Source organism: Lynx rufus, unplaced genomic scaffold, assembly GCF_022079265.1.
Source record: "Lynx rufus isolate CCGP_SWC_20201006 ecotype Redwood Valley unplaced genomic scaffold, mLynRuf1.p SCAF_3, whole genome shotgun sequence".
NCBI lineage: Eukaryota > Metazoa > Chordata > Mammalia > Carnivora > Felidae > Lynx > Lynx rufus.
This window is the reverse complement of record NW_025814845.1, coordinates 52179671-52197797: the sequence shown is the minus strand read 5'-3', so window position 1 is coordinate 52197797 and position 18127 is coordinate 52179671. Positions and strand designations below refer to the sequence as shown.

At 37.4% G+C, this 18127-nt stretch overlaps 1 protein-coding gene across 5 annotated transcripts in view; it reads right to left on the bottom strand.

Moving 5' to 3' along the window:
- STAP1 (signal transducing adaptor family member 1) overlaps positions 1-8859 on the bottom strand; it is a 43411-nt gene extending 34552 nt beyond the window's left edge. For all 5 annotated transcript variants that reach the window (XM_047090968.1, XM_047090972.1, XM_047090971.1 and 2 more), the window contains exon 1: positions 8657-8859. In XM_047090968.1, coding sequence (XP_046946924.1) covers positions 8657-8776 — 120 coding nt within the window. In that variant the 5' untranslated portion in view covers positions 8777-8859. The remainder of the gene's footprint in view (positions 1-8656) is intronic.
- Between the last annotated feature and the right edge of the window lie 9268 nt (positions 8860-18127).

Sequence of the window (18127 nt, the reverse complement as noted above, 5' to 3'; positions counted from 1 at the left end):
TTCATTGGTATATATTCAACTGTTTTCTTGTTACCACTTTTCTTTGTAATTTCCTTAATTGCTGTTTGATATAGGTTTCTTCTTTACCCTGAGATAAATCACCTAACTTATGGCTTAATTTTACATTTAACTCCTTTTTTTAAAGTTCATTTATTCATTCATTCATTCATTCATTCATTCAGAGAGCAAGGAGCAGCAGAGAGAGAGGGAGAGAGAGAAAACTCCAAGCAGGCTCTGCACTGTTAGCACAGAGCCCAACATAGGACTTGAACTCACAAACCCTGAGATCGTGACCTGAGCTGAAACCAAGAGTCGGACTCTTAAGCGACTGAGCCACCCGGGCTCCCCTTTACATCTAGGTCTTGATTAAATCTTTCACAAATTTATTTTAGCATAAGGTGTGAGGTAAGGATGTAATTTGATTTGTGTTTAAATAGGTCATTTTTCAAAACTTTCCCCATTGATTTAAGACAGTTGACTTTTTATGTAGGCATCAGTGGAAGCCTGCACCTATAAGAGGAGCCATTTAGGGGTCAAGATAGGACAAGCATTAAATATCTAGATTCCAGGACAATTGAAAGGATTGAATAAATTGGCATACGTAAAGCACTTAGCAGAGTACATGGCTTATAGTGTGGGTCCTATAAATAGTGTATGTTTATATAAATAAAGGCAATGGAATAGTTCATAATCATAAAAATAGTTTAACATCAAAGCTAAACATTGAAGTCCGAATTTCATTCATTATTGCTACATTCACATTATTATGGGTTTTATAGAAATACAACTTTTTAGGTTAAATAACCTAGTTTCATTTCACTCAAGTGAAAGTTATTTAAATAAGGGGAATTTACATTCTGTGAAGACTGGCTGTAGTACAAAAGAATGACATGGGGGTTTCGAGAATAAAATCCTTCCAAGTGTAAATACTTACCTTCATACCCAGCTCTTTCCAAAAGCATGTTTTTAAAAATTCCAGTTTTATAGACATGTTAATCATTCCTTTAGAGTTTAATAAGCTCAATGTTTATGACATGCTGGATTATCTTGACTTATATTGAAGATTAATGTAAGAGAATTACATGATTTTTTTCTTATGCTTATAAATGTGAAGACACTCTTATATATTATGGCATTTTGTGTCTCTTTAATACTGACATACCATTTATCCTTTCTTAGCCCATCAAACTGTTTCTCACCTCTTCAGAACTGATATACTTCTTTTCTCAAATAATGGAAACTCTGTAACCCATCTTGTTTTTATTTGTCTTGGTTCCCACGAAGCTCAAGATTAAATTCATTTTGAATTACAACAATCATCTTTCTCATGTTCTTAGTAGAACTATTTTATCCCTTTTTCTTCATGGCTGATAAAGTGCTATATTAGTTAGCTTTTGTTGTGTAACAAGCCACCCTCAAACTTAGTGGACTAAAATAGCAAATGTTTGCTATTTCCCATTATTCTGTGGCTGGATGATCGTTCTTTGGATATACTTCACTGTGGCTGGTCTAGGGGTGGCCTCACACACTTGCCTGGGGTCCTAGCTGGGAATGCAGAACTGAAATATGTTTTGGTCTTTGTCCCCCATTTCCTGGCACAGAGATCCTAAAACCCTTCAAATTTCCTGAATGGTAGGACTGTTTTTGTTACTAGTAATGAGTCACTTTACGTAATACCTGAGTTTATACTAATGAGATGACTTAGGATGGAATCCCTGGATAGCTTCAAGATAGGTCTGGTGGCTAAAAGGACAACTGATTACTGGGTTGGAAATTTCAGCCCTACCCACCAACCTCTAGGAAAAATGGGGGATGGGCTGGGAGATTTAAGTTTCATAAAAATTCTTGAACAATGTGATTTGATAAAATTCCTAATTGGTGAACACATTCACATGTTGAGAGGTTGGTACAGCCAAACTCAGTACGGACAGAAGCATGTGTGCTTGGGGCCCTTCCAGATCTTGCCCTATGGACCTCTTGATCTGCCTGTTCATTTGTATCTTTTACCAGAAAATGTAAGTAACGTGGCTTCCTGAGTTCTGTGAGCCAGTCTAATAAATTATAAAGTCTTCAGAGGGAATCATGGCACCTTTTGATTTATAGTGAGCTGGTCAGAAGTATAGGAGGTCTGGGACTTTCAGTTGGTGACTGAAGTGGAGGGCAGTCTTGTGGGACTGTGCCCTTAACTAAGCAGTGGGGTCTGCACTACATCTGGATAGGTAGTGTCAGAATTCAGCTGAATTGTTGAACAGCCAGATGGTGTCCAGAGAGTCAGAGAATTGGTTGTTGGTGTTGGAAAACACTCTACTGAGAAAACCAGAGTCTCACTCCACAGGGTCTTGTCTCCAGTCAGGTAAGCCTATATTTGTTCACATGCTGGCAGAAGGATGTGAGAGAAGGCAAACCTAATGTGTGAGGTTTCTAATTTTCTCCCTTTGTCACATTTACCGAAGCATGACCTAGTCCAGATTTCAAGGGGTAGAAAAATAAAGTCAATCTCTTCATGAAAGACCAGAGAAGTCACATTTCAAAGGGGGAATGCATACAGTGAGGCTTGAACAAATTGGTAGTATTACTGTAGCAATCTACTTCAGGGGCAGAGTTGGAATGTGGGACAAGTTTCTTTGTCCAACCCTGTGGTCTTTCCAGTCCATCCTACCTCCTAATTGAGAGCTGGCTATAATGTTATATAAGGAACCTGCTGATACCTCCTAAGAACAAATTAACATAGAAAAGACCAATTCAAAGGGGCATAGGATTGAAGAATCAGCCAATGTGTTATTGGCATTGCGATAGCATTTACCTGGTTTCTCTGCCACCTTCTTATGCCCTCCAATCTATCCTGCACAGTACAGCCAGAGTGAATTAAGAGGCAACATGTTCAACTTAGCCCCTTTCTATCCTCTCTCTGCTCAGCGTATTAGGAGAGAGTAGGTGTTCTTTTTCTGGTCCTGCCATGTGGTAAAGGGCCTCCAGGAGGGGTAGGCTTGTGGCTTTTAAACTGAGTTAGTGAGTGACTCAAGGTAGCTCAAGCCTACCTAAATCTGGTATAAAGTGTTAGCATTGTTTTGGCCATAAATCTAAACTACATAGCAATAGATTTTATTAATGATAAAAGTACCTAATTGATCTGTGTGGGATTCCTCTGTCTTAATTTTTAATTGGTTTCAAAATTGGGAGACAGAAAAAAATCCCAACAAATGCATATAAAAATGTATACAGCAGGGGAAGAGGGATTAACTGCTAATGGGATTTCTTTTTAGCAGGATGAAAATGTTCTAGAACTAGATAGTGGTGATGTTGAACAACTTTCTGAATATATTAAAAGCACTGAAGTATGATGATGATGATGATGATGATGATGATGGTAATGACCATTGTTTTTCCTGTGTGAGAGTGTACTGCTAGAGGACCAAGAATAGAGGTAGAAACCAGCCTCCTGCTATTGCCTTACAGAGTTGTTCAAGATTGAATGGAATAATACTGTGTATAAAGCACATGGGACCTGGGACATAGCAAGTGGACCATAAATGTTAGCCACTTAAAAAAAAAAAGCATTACCTCATCACTCACATCATTAACAGGTACTTTGCATTTTTCATTATTCATATGTTACTTTTTGAGGATGGAGATTTGTATGTGCGTGTGACAGTGGTGTCATCCAAAAATCTCCAAAATAGATCTCCTTCAATGGGATTATGTATGAGAAGGGGAGGGTATCTTGTGAACCAGAGTAATGAAACCCATCTCCATTCACATATACTATGAAAGGGTGCCTTCATGTTGTCTTCAGTAGAGAAATATAAAACTGCATTGGGAAATTTGGCTTGAAAAGTTGTCAATATATACTGTCTCCATAATCAGGCAGATGTTCTATAAAAACCATGAAAGTGTCTAGCCACTCTGTTGAAAAGTACTTGGATTTTCTCAAGTTTGACTTCTGATTAATAAAACAATTTGATTTGGGGGGACTTTTTTTTTCAATCATATCTCTCTTTTTAAGCCTTTCACATCCCGTTCTACTGGTAAGCCTCTGCCATGCAGGAATCAAGTCGAAGCTACACTATAATTTGGAACTAGGACAGGAGTGAGGGAGAGAGGGAAGATCAGAATGCAGGCAAATTGGTTGGAGAACTTAATGACAGGGTGTGTGGTTTTACTGGAGTATGGCATCTAAGATCAAGTTCAAACTGGAGATTCTATGATTCTTGGAGGAAAAGTAAGCAAGAGAAAACTCTGAAATCAAAGTGTACCACTCTCTTCGTCTTCCAAATTAGATTTATGGGTATTAACCTGCCATATGATAGGAAAACTAAAATCCCTCATTGCCAAAGCTTATTGAGTTCCTTCTATACATACAGGTGACAACCATCTATGCTTCTAAGAAAAATTACAGAGGTGGTTCAGTCAGGAGAGAATGATATGAACTGGGTAGAATTAATCAGGGAAAAATAAGAGTTATGATAAACATACAGATTCATGGAAAGGATTAAGGAGGGTTTATTAAGGGTGGGGCGGGGGGAAGAAGCAAGAACAAAGGTAGTGAGCTAAGAATAAAGGCAGCCCGGAGGAAAGGTAAGATTACAAATAACGATAGACCCTGTGAACTTCAACCACAGCCACAAGCGTAAGAATAGATCAAACTTATATTCAGTACGCAGAGACCAATGGGTCACAGTCTTGATTGAGTTTCGGATAAGCTCTTATAAATATACCAGTATAATTCTAAATGAACTAGTGGTGAGGACTAGTCAGAGATATGTTATTTTGACACTGATATGGTGACCACATTATTATGTTCAAGTTAATAAAAAGACATATTATACATATTGTTTTTAAGGCATATCACAGATTGAAGAAACTATGAAATGTTGCCCAAGTTCTATCTCCGATTTTTTTATTAATTTTTTTAATGTTTATTTATTTTTGAGAGAGAGATAGAGCACAAGCAGGGAGGGCAGAGGGGGAGACACAGAATCCGAGGCAGGCTCCAGGCTCTGAGTTGTCAGCACAGAGCCTCATGTGGGGCTTGAGCTCATGAACCACGAGACCATAATCTGAGCCGAAGTCTGACGCTTAATCGACGGAGCCACCCAGGCACACCTCTATCTTAATTTCAAACAGTTCCAGAAAAATGAGAATTTTCCCCATTTGCAAAAACTGTGTTTTCACTGGCATCCTGTTGTGGCATTTAATAGCACTTATTATCAAATAAATCTTCCTGATCAGTCCAAAATTCTCATGCTGTGGTTTAAGTAAGTCCACATTATCTTTTTCATGAAGATTATGTATTTTTAACGGATTCTTGACCTGGGATCCATGGACTTTCTGGAATTGCATTTAAAATGGTACATGTTGGTACCTTTTCCTAGGGGCAAAAATCCTTAAATTCTTACAAGTGCCCTGTCACAAAAATAGCTAGGAAGCACCTCTAAATGTGTGATCTCCTTACAGACCAGGTTAGTCCTCAGTTATATTTTCCCTAGTTTAAATGTTCTGAATTCCTTCAACAAAGACCCCACTTAACGTTCTGCAGAGTATCCCAACTTCCTCTATCCCATTTTCTTTTAAAGATAACCTTCCAGGGGCGCCTGGGTGGCGCAGTCGGTTGGGCGTCCGACTTCAGCCAGGTCACGATCTCGCGGTCCGTGAGTTCGAGCCCCGCGTCAGGCTCTGGGCTGATGGCCCAGAGCCTGGAGCCTGTTTCCGATTCTGTGTCTCCCTCTCTCTCTGCCCCTCCCCCGTTCGTGCTCTGACTCTCTCTGTCAAAGATAAATAAACGTTGAAAAAAAAAATTAAAAAAAAATAAAAAAAATAAATAAATAAAGATAACCTTCCATATATCCCTGGCTTTCCTTCACTTTTAAAGGTTCCCAAGCACTTCGCTGCTGCCTAGAAATCCCATTATTTTCCTTAGATTTTTCTCACAGCTTCTATTTTCACTAGCGCTCTAGCTCTGTGGCTCTCCTTTGAGCCATATTACCAGTTGACCCTCCAACAATGTAGGGGGTTAGGGTGCTGACCCTCCTGCACAGTCAAAAATTCACATATTACTTTTGACTCCAGAAAAATTTAACTACTAATAGCCCACTGCTGACCAGAAGCCTTGCCAGTAACACAAACAGTCGATTAACACATATTTTGTAAGCTATCTGTATTATATATCTATCCTTACAATAAAGTAAGCTAGAGAAAAATGTTATTAAGAAAATGATTGGAGAAAAAGATACATATATAGCACTGTACTATATTCATCAAAAAATCCAAGTGTAAGTGGACCCACACTGTTCAAACCCATGTTGTTTAAGGGTCAACCGTACCTATGGATTCAAAACTGATTTTAGTATGTTAATAAGATTATAATAAATAATAAAATGAATGAATATAACCTTTAGTGTAAGCCAGGTATTTTATATGTTATCTTCTTTAATCCTTGAAACCACCCTATAAGTAGACAATATTGTTATCCTCTTGCTCTCTTCTCCTTGACATACAAGTGAAAGATGTTGCTATGAATTCGAGTGGAAACAAGTCAATTTCATCAGAAATATTTATATCTATAGTTTATTCTTTCCATTTCAAAGTATGCTTTCTAAGAAAAGGTAGAGTAACAGTCAGGTAAGAGAGTCATCACTCCTTACTGTAGACTAAGCCTCTTGAAGGTGGGATCTTTGTGTTATATTTATATTCTCTGGAACTCGGTAGGGTGCTTGATGCATAGGGGACACACTATAAACACTGTTTGAGTGAATAAATTAGGTGGGCACCTGTTGTATTCCAGGCATTGTACTTTAGGTGGCAAATTGTAGTTTTTCCATTTTATAGTTTGAGAAAATTGAATCTCAAGAAGATAGAGTAAATTCCACAAGATCACAAGCAGTTTAAGTGGCAAAACCATCAGGTAAAGACATGTTTTACTGACTCTAAAATCCTTGTTCTTCCTGCTAACCATCATCAGAAAGAGTTATTACAAATACTTCGATGAACATTTAATGAATAATCAAATTTAAGTTACAAATTAGAGGGGTGCCTGGGTGGCTCAGTCAGTTGGGCGTCCGACTTAGGCTCAGGTCAGGATCTCACGGTTGGTGGGTTCGAGCCCCACGTCGGGCTCTGTGCTGATAGCTCTGCGCCTGGAGCCTGCTTCAGATTCTGTGCTTCCCTCTCTCTCCGCCCCTCCCCCACTCAAGCTCTGTCTCTGTGTCTCTCAAAATAAATAAACATTAAAAAAAATTTTTTTTAATTACAAATTAGAAATTTCTTTTTCCCAATTCCTCTTTCCTGCCAAAGTAATCATGTGGCTAACCTATTGTGACAAGGTAGAATTCACTTTCAAAGCATATGGGGGGGGGGGCACCTGGGTAGCTCAGTCAGTTAAGTGGTCGACTCTTGAGCTTGGCTCAGGTCATGATCTCACAGTTGGTGGGAAGGAGCCCACACTGGGCTCTGCACTGAGAGTGTGGAGTCTGCTTGGTATTCTCTTGTTCTTTCTTTGCTCCTCTCTCACACATGCTTGTGTAGGCTCTCTCTCTCTCTCTCAAAAATAAATAAACTTAAAAAAATGAAAATGAAAAAAAGAAAAAGATGCAAAAAATAAAAGCATGTAGGAGGAACCAAAAAATATTCTAATATAACTGACAAATTTATTAATACATGTTTAACACCTCTAACAGAATATAAACTACCATGTCTTTACAAAAACCTCAAATGTGCTATTGTAGATATTTTCACAATTTTTCTGTTAATAAATCTTAAGAAAACATATCTTATTATCATTATTAAACATTTCTGATGACATTTCTTGAAACACTTAACTTTTTGCTACTTTGTTACTTTTAAAATTTCATAAAATTTGACCCAGCTTAATGATTTCTTTTTTCATTAGTAACAGACACTTTCATGTTTATTTCTCTCATTAATTTCAAATTATCCATAACTGGTATTTTCAAAGCACTGATTTTAATTTATTTAATTATACTTTTTCATTTTTACATTTTAAAAAATATGAACTGCTTTTTGAATTTTGTTAGAATGAATGTATTTATATATCTTAGTGTACATATTACATACACTGCAACCTACATATTGTCTTTTCAAGTCACTATCTTCATGTTTTTAGAATATACAACTATATTTAATGTTAAACAATATCAATTTTAGCATTTTCATAATTTATTTTTACAAAAGTTTACTATTAAAAAATAATTTTACCATTATTTGTAAACTTCAAACAACTAAGAGGAAGAGCAAAAGTTTTCATTTCAATCATAATATTTTGTATTAAGTGATACAAGTCATTGTGGAAGCATACTAGTAAATAGAAAAAAATATCAAACATTTTATCTTCCAAGCTGAAATCTTCTGTTATGTTTACATAAATTCTTTGGAAATGTAGCTTATTCAATTTTTTTTACATTGGTGACTTAACATTAGAATGTTATATTATTATATATAATACATACATATATACCTGAATGTGCTTAAGCCACACATTGTCTTTATAATTATGCAAAATTGGCATCATATTTCTGAGCTCAGGGAAGAGGGCTTAATCACAACAGAAACAAGGTGGCACTTGTCACATCACATCACCATGAAACAAATTTTATATTAAGGCAGAAGCTGCTAGTTGCAACGTTATCATCTATGGACTTACCTGGCATTCTGACCTCTTGACTAACAAAAAACCTTCAAAGTACAAAGGTAGAGCAGTAATCTTTAACCTTTCTTGGAAGATCCTGCGAGGAGCTGGTTTTGGGGGCTTCTTATCCATCATACCCTCTTGGTGTGTGGTTTGATTTCAACTATATCCAGTCTCAAACAAAATGAGATCTCCTTTGTGTGAGAGGAAAAAGCAACTGTTCAAAGAGGAAGTCCCAAGTCGATATTTAACCACCAACAGTACACACATACATACACACACACACACACACACACACACACACACACTTTTTTTCCTTTACTTTTTGTGAGGTGAGAAAGAACAGGCATAGACCAACTTTGAAAGGACGATCTCTATGCAAATTTAGAATTACTGAGGATTACAGTAGCAAAATAAATAGAAGATTAATATCACCAGGGGATGAAAAGAACCGATGTGGAGGTTATAAACTTTGGAGGAGTCATCAAGGTCACATTTGTTTTCTTCCACCTTCTTTTATTTATTGCTTTCCATCTTTACCCCCACAAGATATGACTTGAATTAACTTGACTCCATTAAAAATTACTTTATAGGATAATTTTATTAGTACTATTTCTGCTGTAAATCTTTTAAGACTGAGCTTTGCTTACATTTTTTTAAAGATTGGAGTTCCTTATCCCATGCCTATTTTGATGATCCACTAAATATAAACCACATGGCAACATGGGATTTTTTTACTTTCCTGTCAGTAAGAATTTTGAGTTCATGGGTTACCAGTTGGCAAAATATGTCTGGCAGAGAAAGCTGTAATACTTCAGACTTTTATTTTGTTCTTTTATGCTTTCTGAGCTGTGGATCACTGATGTGAAGATGCATAGATGGGGTCTCTACGGTAAGATTTAGAAAGCTACATTGGGGCCCAAATGCACTCAGTAGTTGTACGTGGGAAACAGTCCTTTAGAGACTGGATTTGGCCAAGCACTGTGCAAGGAATGATGGGGGAAGGAAACACTAGAAGGAATCATGGTATGTTTTGCCGGGATCCTGAGAAGTTCCACCATTTCTTATTTCATCCTCTGTATTTCAGAATTACTATGGATTTAGTATAGCCAAGGCCTGGGCATTCTCCCCAGTGAGACCAGCTGATTCTTAGAAATCAAAATAAGGTAGGACTCTCGAGTCTGATCCTCCTTTCCTAATGGAGACATCACATGGTTTTCCCCACCAGTATGGGTTCCATTGGATCTGCAGCTGTAGATATGTGCAGCCAAATTTTCTACAAAGTGAGGTACAGCAATATAGACTAATTATCAGTTAACCAGAGGAAAGTGTTTAATTAATCATCCAAAATAAAAAGTTTAAGACAGATATTGGGAGTTGAAGATTCAAAATCACTCCCTTGCTTATATATATCTTTTTACGTTTATTTATTTATTTTTTTTTTATTTTGAGAGAGAGAGAGAGAGAGAGAGAGAGAGAGAGAGAGAGATAGCATGAGCAGGGGAGGAGCAGAGAGAGAGGGAGAGAGAGAGAATCCCAAGCAGGATTCTCTGAGCCAAAATCAAGAGTTGGATGCTTAACTTACTGAGCTACCCAGGCGCCTCTCCTCTGCTTTTATATTAAGTCGAGACCTCCTTCCTATTATTACTCAAACCTTCCAGTGATAAAATACAAGTCCTGCTTTTTTTTTTTTTTTTTTTCAGGTAAAACCACACTACTTTTCAGTTTCAGTATAATTGGAAAATGAATGACAAGGGAAAACCTCCTGATTTGATAAGTGACCTAATCCACCTTTTTGGCAACTGGTAGCTGGTGTAACACAGGCAGGAAATAAAAGGAGAAATGAGAACAGAAAATGGAAAGAAGGGGAGGGAAACAGGATGCTGTGAAACAGCCATGGTTGGAATATGAGAAAAGTAGTCACTGGCATTGTGGCCAGGGAGAAAAGAATGCTTCTAGAAAAATGTAAGCATAGGAATATTTCTGAGAAATAATCATCTAGTTAACTATGTCTTTCTTACCTACCTTATGAAAAAAATACGCAAAATTAAAGAAAAACCAGCTTATCAGCCTCTGGAAGTTGCTTTGGTTTGCTGATTTGCAAGTCACATTAATTGTTAATATACCAATGTTCAAATGATGTCTCCTTAAAAAAAAAAAACAAAAAAAAAAACCAAACTACAAGATGCAAACATCCTGAAACGTTATTAGCCAGTTAGACCTGCTCACAGTTTCCAACTGCATCATGACAATGGAAATCCTCTTATAGATATCTCAAATTTTAGGTGGTGAATAATGAGTAGCCAGTTTTGCTACTCATCAGCTGAGCCCTTGAGCAAACCGTTTAACTTATCTAGGATCACAACTTCCTCCCTCGTCTCAAGAGCTACAGTAGGTTCCTCAGAAGTCTCCTACTTTTCACACTTTTTCTTCTCTAATTCATTTAAAATGACATCTAATCAAGTCACTCCCCAGCTTAAAACATTTTGATAGATTCTCATTGCTTTTGAGCACTCTTTCATTTTTTTTCAGTCAACACTAAATATTGAGCACCAATAATGTGCTCAAACATAGAATACGAGATCCTTCATAACAGGGCCCTTAAATTGAAACTCCTTAAAAAAAAGCTCTCTCCTCTAATAACTTTGGTTAATCCCAATGCTCGATACCTCATGGTCTTTCACATATCCTCATACCTTTCAAACTACTGTATATCTTGTTTGGGTGCCCTTCGTTCTTCTTAAAATGACAACTTCCTGCCTACCCTTCAAGACCTCAGTTGAATATATCCTTGTCTGTGAAGATTTCCTGATTTCCTGAAGCCTTCCCCATCTCCAAGGAGAAATTTCATTGCTTTCACCCTGCATTCCACAGCATCTTACAGATATTTTATTACAGTATTTGGCCTACTGTATATTAGTTATTAGTATACATTCTGTATCAACAGGAAACTAAGTTTTTCAAATACAGGGATTGTGTTGAAGTTGATAGGTAGTAGATTGCAGTAACCATTGATTAAATGACTAACTTCCAGCTGGAAAATACAGTTCTAATTTGGGAGCTCTTAGCCTCTGCTGTGACAGAAGCTTCTTTTTTTCTGATATGTGTGACCATTGGTTGACGCAGGTTCTTTTGTTGCCGTGTAGAACAATCACGTTACTGTCAAACTGCTGGACACAGCCATCATCAGCTCTGTGAACAGGAGTTTGTTATACATTAGATACATGGCTACAAATTAAACAGTTTTGAATGAAGTATAAAATTAACTCATATAAAATCAAAATCTCAGTGCTCTTTTGAGTCATCCATGTTATAATGCAATTCAAATGAAAACACATTTTTATGACAGTTAAGGCTCTCTAAAGTACTTTACTATCCACTTATTAGAAATGATTCAATCAATCACTCTGTATTAGAGCCTCCAACCTGTCTCCTGTATTTCCCAATTTCTGATCTTTGTTTCACATAATGTTTATTGATGGTTTATTGCCATTTCAATCACAACTCATTGTAGTAAATTTTGAAGATGTTTGAATACATTTATGTTTACAATCCATAACTGAAGAATACAGCTTTAATTTTAATGACTGGCTTACTTTGTGGCATAATGAGTCATAATTACTCAAAAAAAATTCTACTAGGTGTTTTGGGACAGAAAAAAAAGGCAAGGGATCACTGTTGTAGAAGTGATATTCGTAGCTCTGTCAGAGTGGTTTAATTTGCTGACATGATTTTTAGTACAAAGAGTTGCATCTAGGATGATAAAAGTCTTTCTAGTTAAATGTTCTCACTATTTTTTAGTGTAGGGTATTATTTATATTAGTGAAAAATGTTTCTTGTATGTCACATAGATACAGGTTTCTAAATGAGATAAATCATTGCATAATAGTAGCTGTAATAGAAACTGAAAATTCCAGATAGGGTGATAGTTTGGGTGGTAGAGCAATAATGAATTTAGTTTTAGCCATATCAAGCTCAATACAAAGAAAGTTTAGGTCTACATTTTTCTTCCTCTTTGCTTCATTTAAAATCCACTAAAAAACCCAAAAAACAAAAAACAAAAAACAAAAAACCCCACTACTGCTGCTTTCTAGGATAAGGTAGGTTAGTGCTCAGTATCCATTCCAGCCCCTTCCAGTGTGCCATTATTATTACTTTTTAATGTTTATTTATTTTTGAGAAAGAGAGAGAGAGAAAAAGAGAGAAAGTGTGCACGCATGTGCATGGGGGAGGGGCAGACAGAGAGGGAGACAGAATCTGAAGCAGAAGAGAATCTGAATATATCAGCACAAAACCCAACATGGGATTCAGGCCCACGAACTGGGGAACCGTGAAATCATGACCTGAGCTGGGTCGGATGCTCAACCTACTGAGCCACCCAGGCACTCCCATATGCCATTCTTTACTGCAGAGGCTGAAAAGCTAAAAACTACATATCCAGACCTTTTTTTGGAGCTGGAGTTGGGTAGCAAGGTAGATAGAAAGAGAATTTATTCTTGATTTGCTGTTCCCCTAGGCTGAAGCATGGTCTATAGGCTTCTACTTTTTTGTGTGGCAATACTATCAGAAGTCTCAGTAGTTGATCACTAGTTTCATGGGTGGTGATAGTCAAAGCATGGAATGTCAATTTTCTGGTACCTGTCACGATGAATATGATGTGTTTCTGGAGCCAGCAGCAACAAGGAGGCTTCCTGCTCATGGAGACTTCTTATTCGTTGTGGCTTCCTAGACATGGCACTTTTGTAACAGAAGTGACTTCCTGATTGTGCAGTGTCAGTATGGTTCTGGAGATTCCAGCACCAGCATTAGCTTCTCAGCTTTTCAGTTTGCTTCCTGATTATACATACAACAGCTGGCTCTTGGTGTTCAGTTCTGCAGTGTGTCTTTAGAAATCATTCCTGAAAGCCCTGAATATGTTATTTCTCCTTCCATCCCAACAATTCTGTAAACCAGTAATGCATACTAGTAGATCCCGTTTTTGCCTAAAGTAGCTATTACGAGTTCTATTCTATAGAACTGACCCCTGATCAATATAGTTCTGCACTGTCTACAGGAAGAAGTGAGAATTTATGCTAACATTGAAGGTGTTCGTAATCTAGTTCATTTTGCAAACATGAATACTCTACAATATCTGACAGATTTTCTGTCAATAGCACGGCATTTCCTTTTTTAAAATATTTTTTTAATGTTTATTTTTATTTTTAATGTTTTTAAATTTATTTTTGACAGAGAGAGAGAGAGAGAAAGAGAGAGAGAGAGCAAGCAGGGGAGGGGCAGAGAGAGAGGGAGACACAGAAACCAAAGCAGGTTCCAGATACCGAGCTGTCAGCAGAGCCCAGCACAGAGCCCAACGCAGGGCCCTAAGCCACAAACCATGAGATCATGACCTCAGCTGAAGTCGGATGCTCAACCGACTCAGGCACCCAGGTGCCCCTATTTATTTATAAAATAATAATTTTTTTTGAGAGATAAAGCACATGCGGGGGAGGGGCTAAGAAAGAGGGAAAGAGAATCCCAGTGCTGCCCAGTCTGGTTAGAACCAGACATGGGAATCAAACACACGAACTGTGAGATTATGACCTTTTTGCTTTGTGTCTTTGTTTGCAGTTTATTTTCCTACTTCTTTCACCCTTTCCCACTGTTAGGTATGGCCTACAAGCTATAGTTTGGGCGCTTTATTGTTTATGAATTTCTATAGGCGCTTAAATTTACAAACATCTCATATAGCATGCTTTATAAATACTTAAAATAATTTCTTAATTTTTCCTAATAAATGGAAAACTTACTTATATAAGTTCTAGAAAAAACAAGTCTTCAGGCATAAATTAAAAAAATGAAAATGACATGCTCGTCCACCATCCACTATTAGCACGGTTTGGATGGGTACCATCACCTTTTTGGCACTTTTCCTCTATTTGTGTATATTTACATAATCAGATAAGTACATGATATTTGATAAACTACATTTTTTCATATAACTTATCTGGAGCATATATCTGTGTCAATAACTACTAATGTTTATTATTTAAATTTTTGCCTAGTACCACTAATGTAATTTAAGTCTTTGCAAGGTTAAATTATAATGCAGAAAGTATTAAACTTTTGAAAATCGAATTGTACTTTTTGAAAGTTTATTTTTTTTAATGTTTGTTTTATTTTTGACAGAGAAAGAGAGAGAGAGAGCATGCAGGGGAGGGCAGCGAGAGAGGAAGATACAGAGGACCTGAAGTAGGCTCTGTGCTGAGCTGGAGAGCCCGACGTGGGGCTTGAACTCATGAGCTGTGAGTTCATGACCTGACCCAAAGTCGGATGCTTAATGGACTGAGTCACCCAAGAGCCCCTATTTCTTTCTTTAAAAAAAAATTTTTTTAATGTTTATTTATTTTTGAGAGAGAGAGAGAGAGAGAGAGAGAGAGAGGCAGACTGCGAACAGGGGAGGGGCAGAGAGAGAGATGGAGACAGAATCTGAAGCAGGCTCCAGGCTCTGAGCTGTCAGCACAGAGCCAGTCGTGGGGCTTGAACTCATAAACTGTGAGATTATGACCTAAGCCAAAGTCTGAAGCTTAACCGACTGAGCCACCGAGGCACCCCTAAATGTGTTTTAAATGACAAAAGCTAATTTTTCAGAATTATGCTGACTAGAAGTAAACTACAGGCTACAGAATGGAGATCCAGAGAATAGTGTATTTGTTGTGTTCTTTTTATTTATTAAAAAAAATTTTTTTATAAGGAAACTCTACCAGCAGTGGAGGGTTCAAACTCAGAACTCTGAGATCAAGAGTCACATGCTCTACCTACTGACTCAGTCGCCCCTGTTGTGTTCTTGGGAAGAGAAACAATGTGTATATATATATATATATATATATATATATATAATAGAATTCAACAGCAACTATGAATCAAACACTTGGCACAGAGGTAACTGTAAAGATTTTTATGTAGCACTCAATTAAGAACTCATGGGGACTTTTAATGCATTGTATAAAATTGTTTTCGTGAACGTTGCTGCCACCTACCTGCATACTGCAAACACACTTTATAATTTGGCAATTAGAGTCTTAGCCTATTTAGTAGAGAAAAGGCTACTTAAAGTGAGTGTACTTAACACATGGAACAACATTTGACAGTAAAGAATTTTAAAAATTTAAATGTTATATTAAAAAATAAACTCCAAAATTATATAAATAAGTTTATTTCACTTTAGCAAATTAAGTTATAATTGAAATGTTTATAATTTTTACAAATTGATTTTTGGAGTGTAATTTTTTCTGACAAAATTATCCTATAGTAAATTGCTAATATTTTCACTTTTGACTTTTGTGTGAGGAATAAGCCTAGGAATCCCCCGGGCTTGCCAATGGGTTAACAAGGCAATAAAGAAGTACAAAGCCATAGGATGCTAACACCCGAGTTTGGGTAAACAAACAAGGCAACCAAGAATAGGGAGGTGCAAAGGCACCCAGTACATCGGTATATGAAAAAAACAAGATTAGATATGCAGGGCGTAAGCATCCCCAATTTAGTGCTATAGCAGAAAGCTGCTTTCACAGGAAGGAAGGACCAAGTTAGGTAAACAGGTAAAAAGGGATATAGACCACTGCGCTGGAGATGAAGCAGCCCAGAGCAGAGATGATTATTAAAAAAAAGGTGCCTTGTTAACCCTGAGGTCACGTGTCCTATCTGTCTCCTCCCCTAGACTAGCTAAGATAAACAGAGGTGGTGCCTCATGTCCCCTGTAAACAACTTTCTGCCCGACTGCCGGCATCAGGATTTTGCTTTGTATTAACCCAAACCCCTAACCCTGAATATCTTCAAGACCTCCTTTCCCTCATGTTCATAAGTTAATGTGCACAGATTCACTGTCTCTTTGTGCACGTCCATCACCATGTTTGTAAGCCTTCTGATCCTAAAAAAAACGGGGCAAGGACCCTTATTTGGGTCTCTTGTCTTTTCCCAGACATTAGCCATCTCTCATTTTTCATCCTGCATCCTGCTCTTTTGCTGGCCAAAAGAGAGCTTTAGAGTTAGAGTCTATGACACTTTGGCATAATAATTTTTTTGCAAAAATTTTGAGAACTTCAGTAATTTTATTAATGCCACTTTGCCCTATCATTTTAGTATGAAAAGTTTCCAACATACATAGAAGCTGAAAGAGCAGTATTTTTATTTTTTAAAGTTTATTTATTTATTTTGTATGTGTGTTTGTGTGCGTGTGTGTGTGTGAGAGAGAGAGAGAGACAGAAAATGCAAGTGGGGCAGGGGTAATAGAGAGAGGGAGAGAGAATCCCAAGCAGGTTCTGCACTGTCAGCATGGAGCCCGATGTTGGGCTCAAACTCATGAACCATGAGATCATGACCTGAGCCGAAATTGGACACTTAATGGACTGAGCCACCTAGGCATCCCTGAAAGAGCAGTATTAATAAACACCTACACATCTACCATGTAGTTCCAATAATTGTTAGTGTTTTGCCAGATTTGCTGTAACTATATCTTTTTTTTTAACTGAACCATTTCAAAGTACTTACAAACATCACGTTTTACCCCTTAATACTTCATATGTATATCCTTATCCTAAAAGAATAGGACATTTTCTTACATCAACACAGGAGCATTATAATATCTAAGAAAATTTTACATTTTCCTGTCATTTAATAATTACTACTTTAGTTTTCCATTGCTTAATTCTCTTTATGGCTTCGTTTTGAATCACAGTCTGACCCTAATTCACACACTGCATTTGGTTATCTCTCTCTCTCTCTCTATTGGTCTGATCCCCTGTGCTTGCACAGATGAATCAGAAGTGCCAGAGGTGGGGTGGCTCAGTTGGTTGAGCATGAGATTTAGGCCATGATTTCACAGTTCATGGGTCAGTGTGAAGCGCGCTTTGGAACCTCTGTCCCCTGTCTCTTTGTACCTCCCCTCACAAGCTCGCGTGTTCTTTTTCAAAAATAAGTGAACATTTAGAAGAAGAAGAAGAAGAAGAAGAAGAAGAAGAAGAAGAAGAAGAAGAAAGAAAGGGAAAAAGAAAGTGCCAGAGGTGACCTCAGCTTCATTATAATGTTAAAATCCCTTCTGAATATTCATCCCAAGGCCTAATAAAAGGAGCCTGCTTTCCCCTGTTGGAGAGACACTGTTTTGGAAATTGTTCCCTGTGTCTCCTTGTTTGTACAAATAGTTGACCTCGTGAGGCAACTCCACCTGGTGTAGTCTGCCTGTAAGTCACCAAGGAGTGGGTCCACTTTGGTTTGGTAACACTCTCACGTCCAGTTCATTGACGTATAATATATAGCATTGACGTATAATATATAGTGAATAACACTCTTCAAGTCCAGTTCATTGACGTATAATATATAGCAAAAGTCATCCTTTCTTTAGGAGCACAGTTCTGAGAGTTTTGACAAAAACATAAGAGTATCATATTGAAGACATAGACTATTTCCAGCATCATAAAATGTTCCCTCCTTGGCCTTTGTTGTCAGCATCTT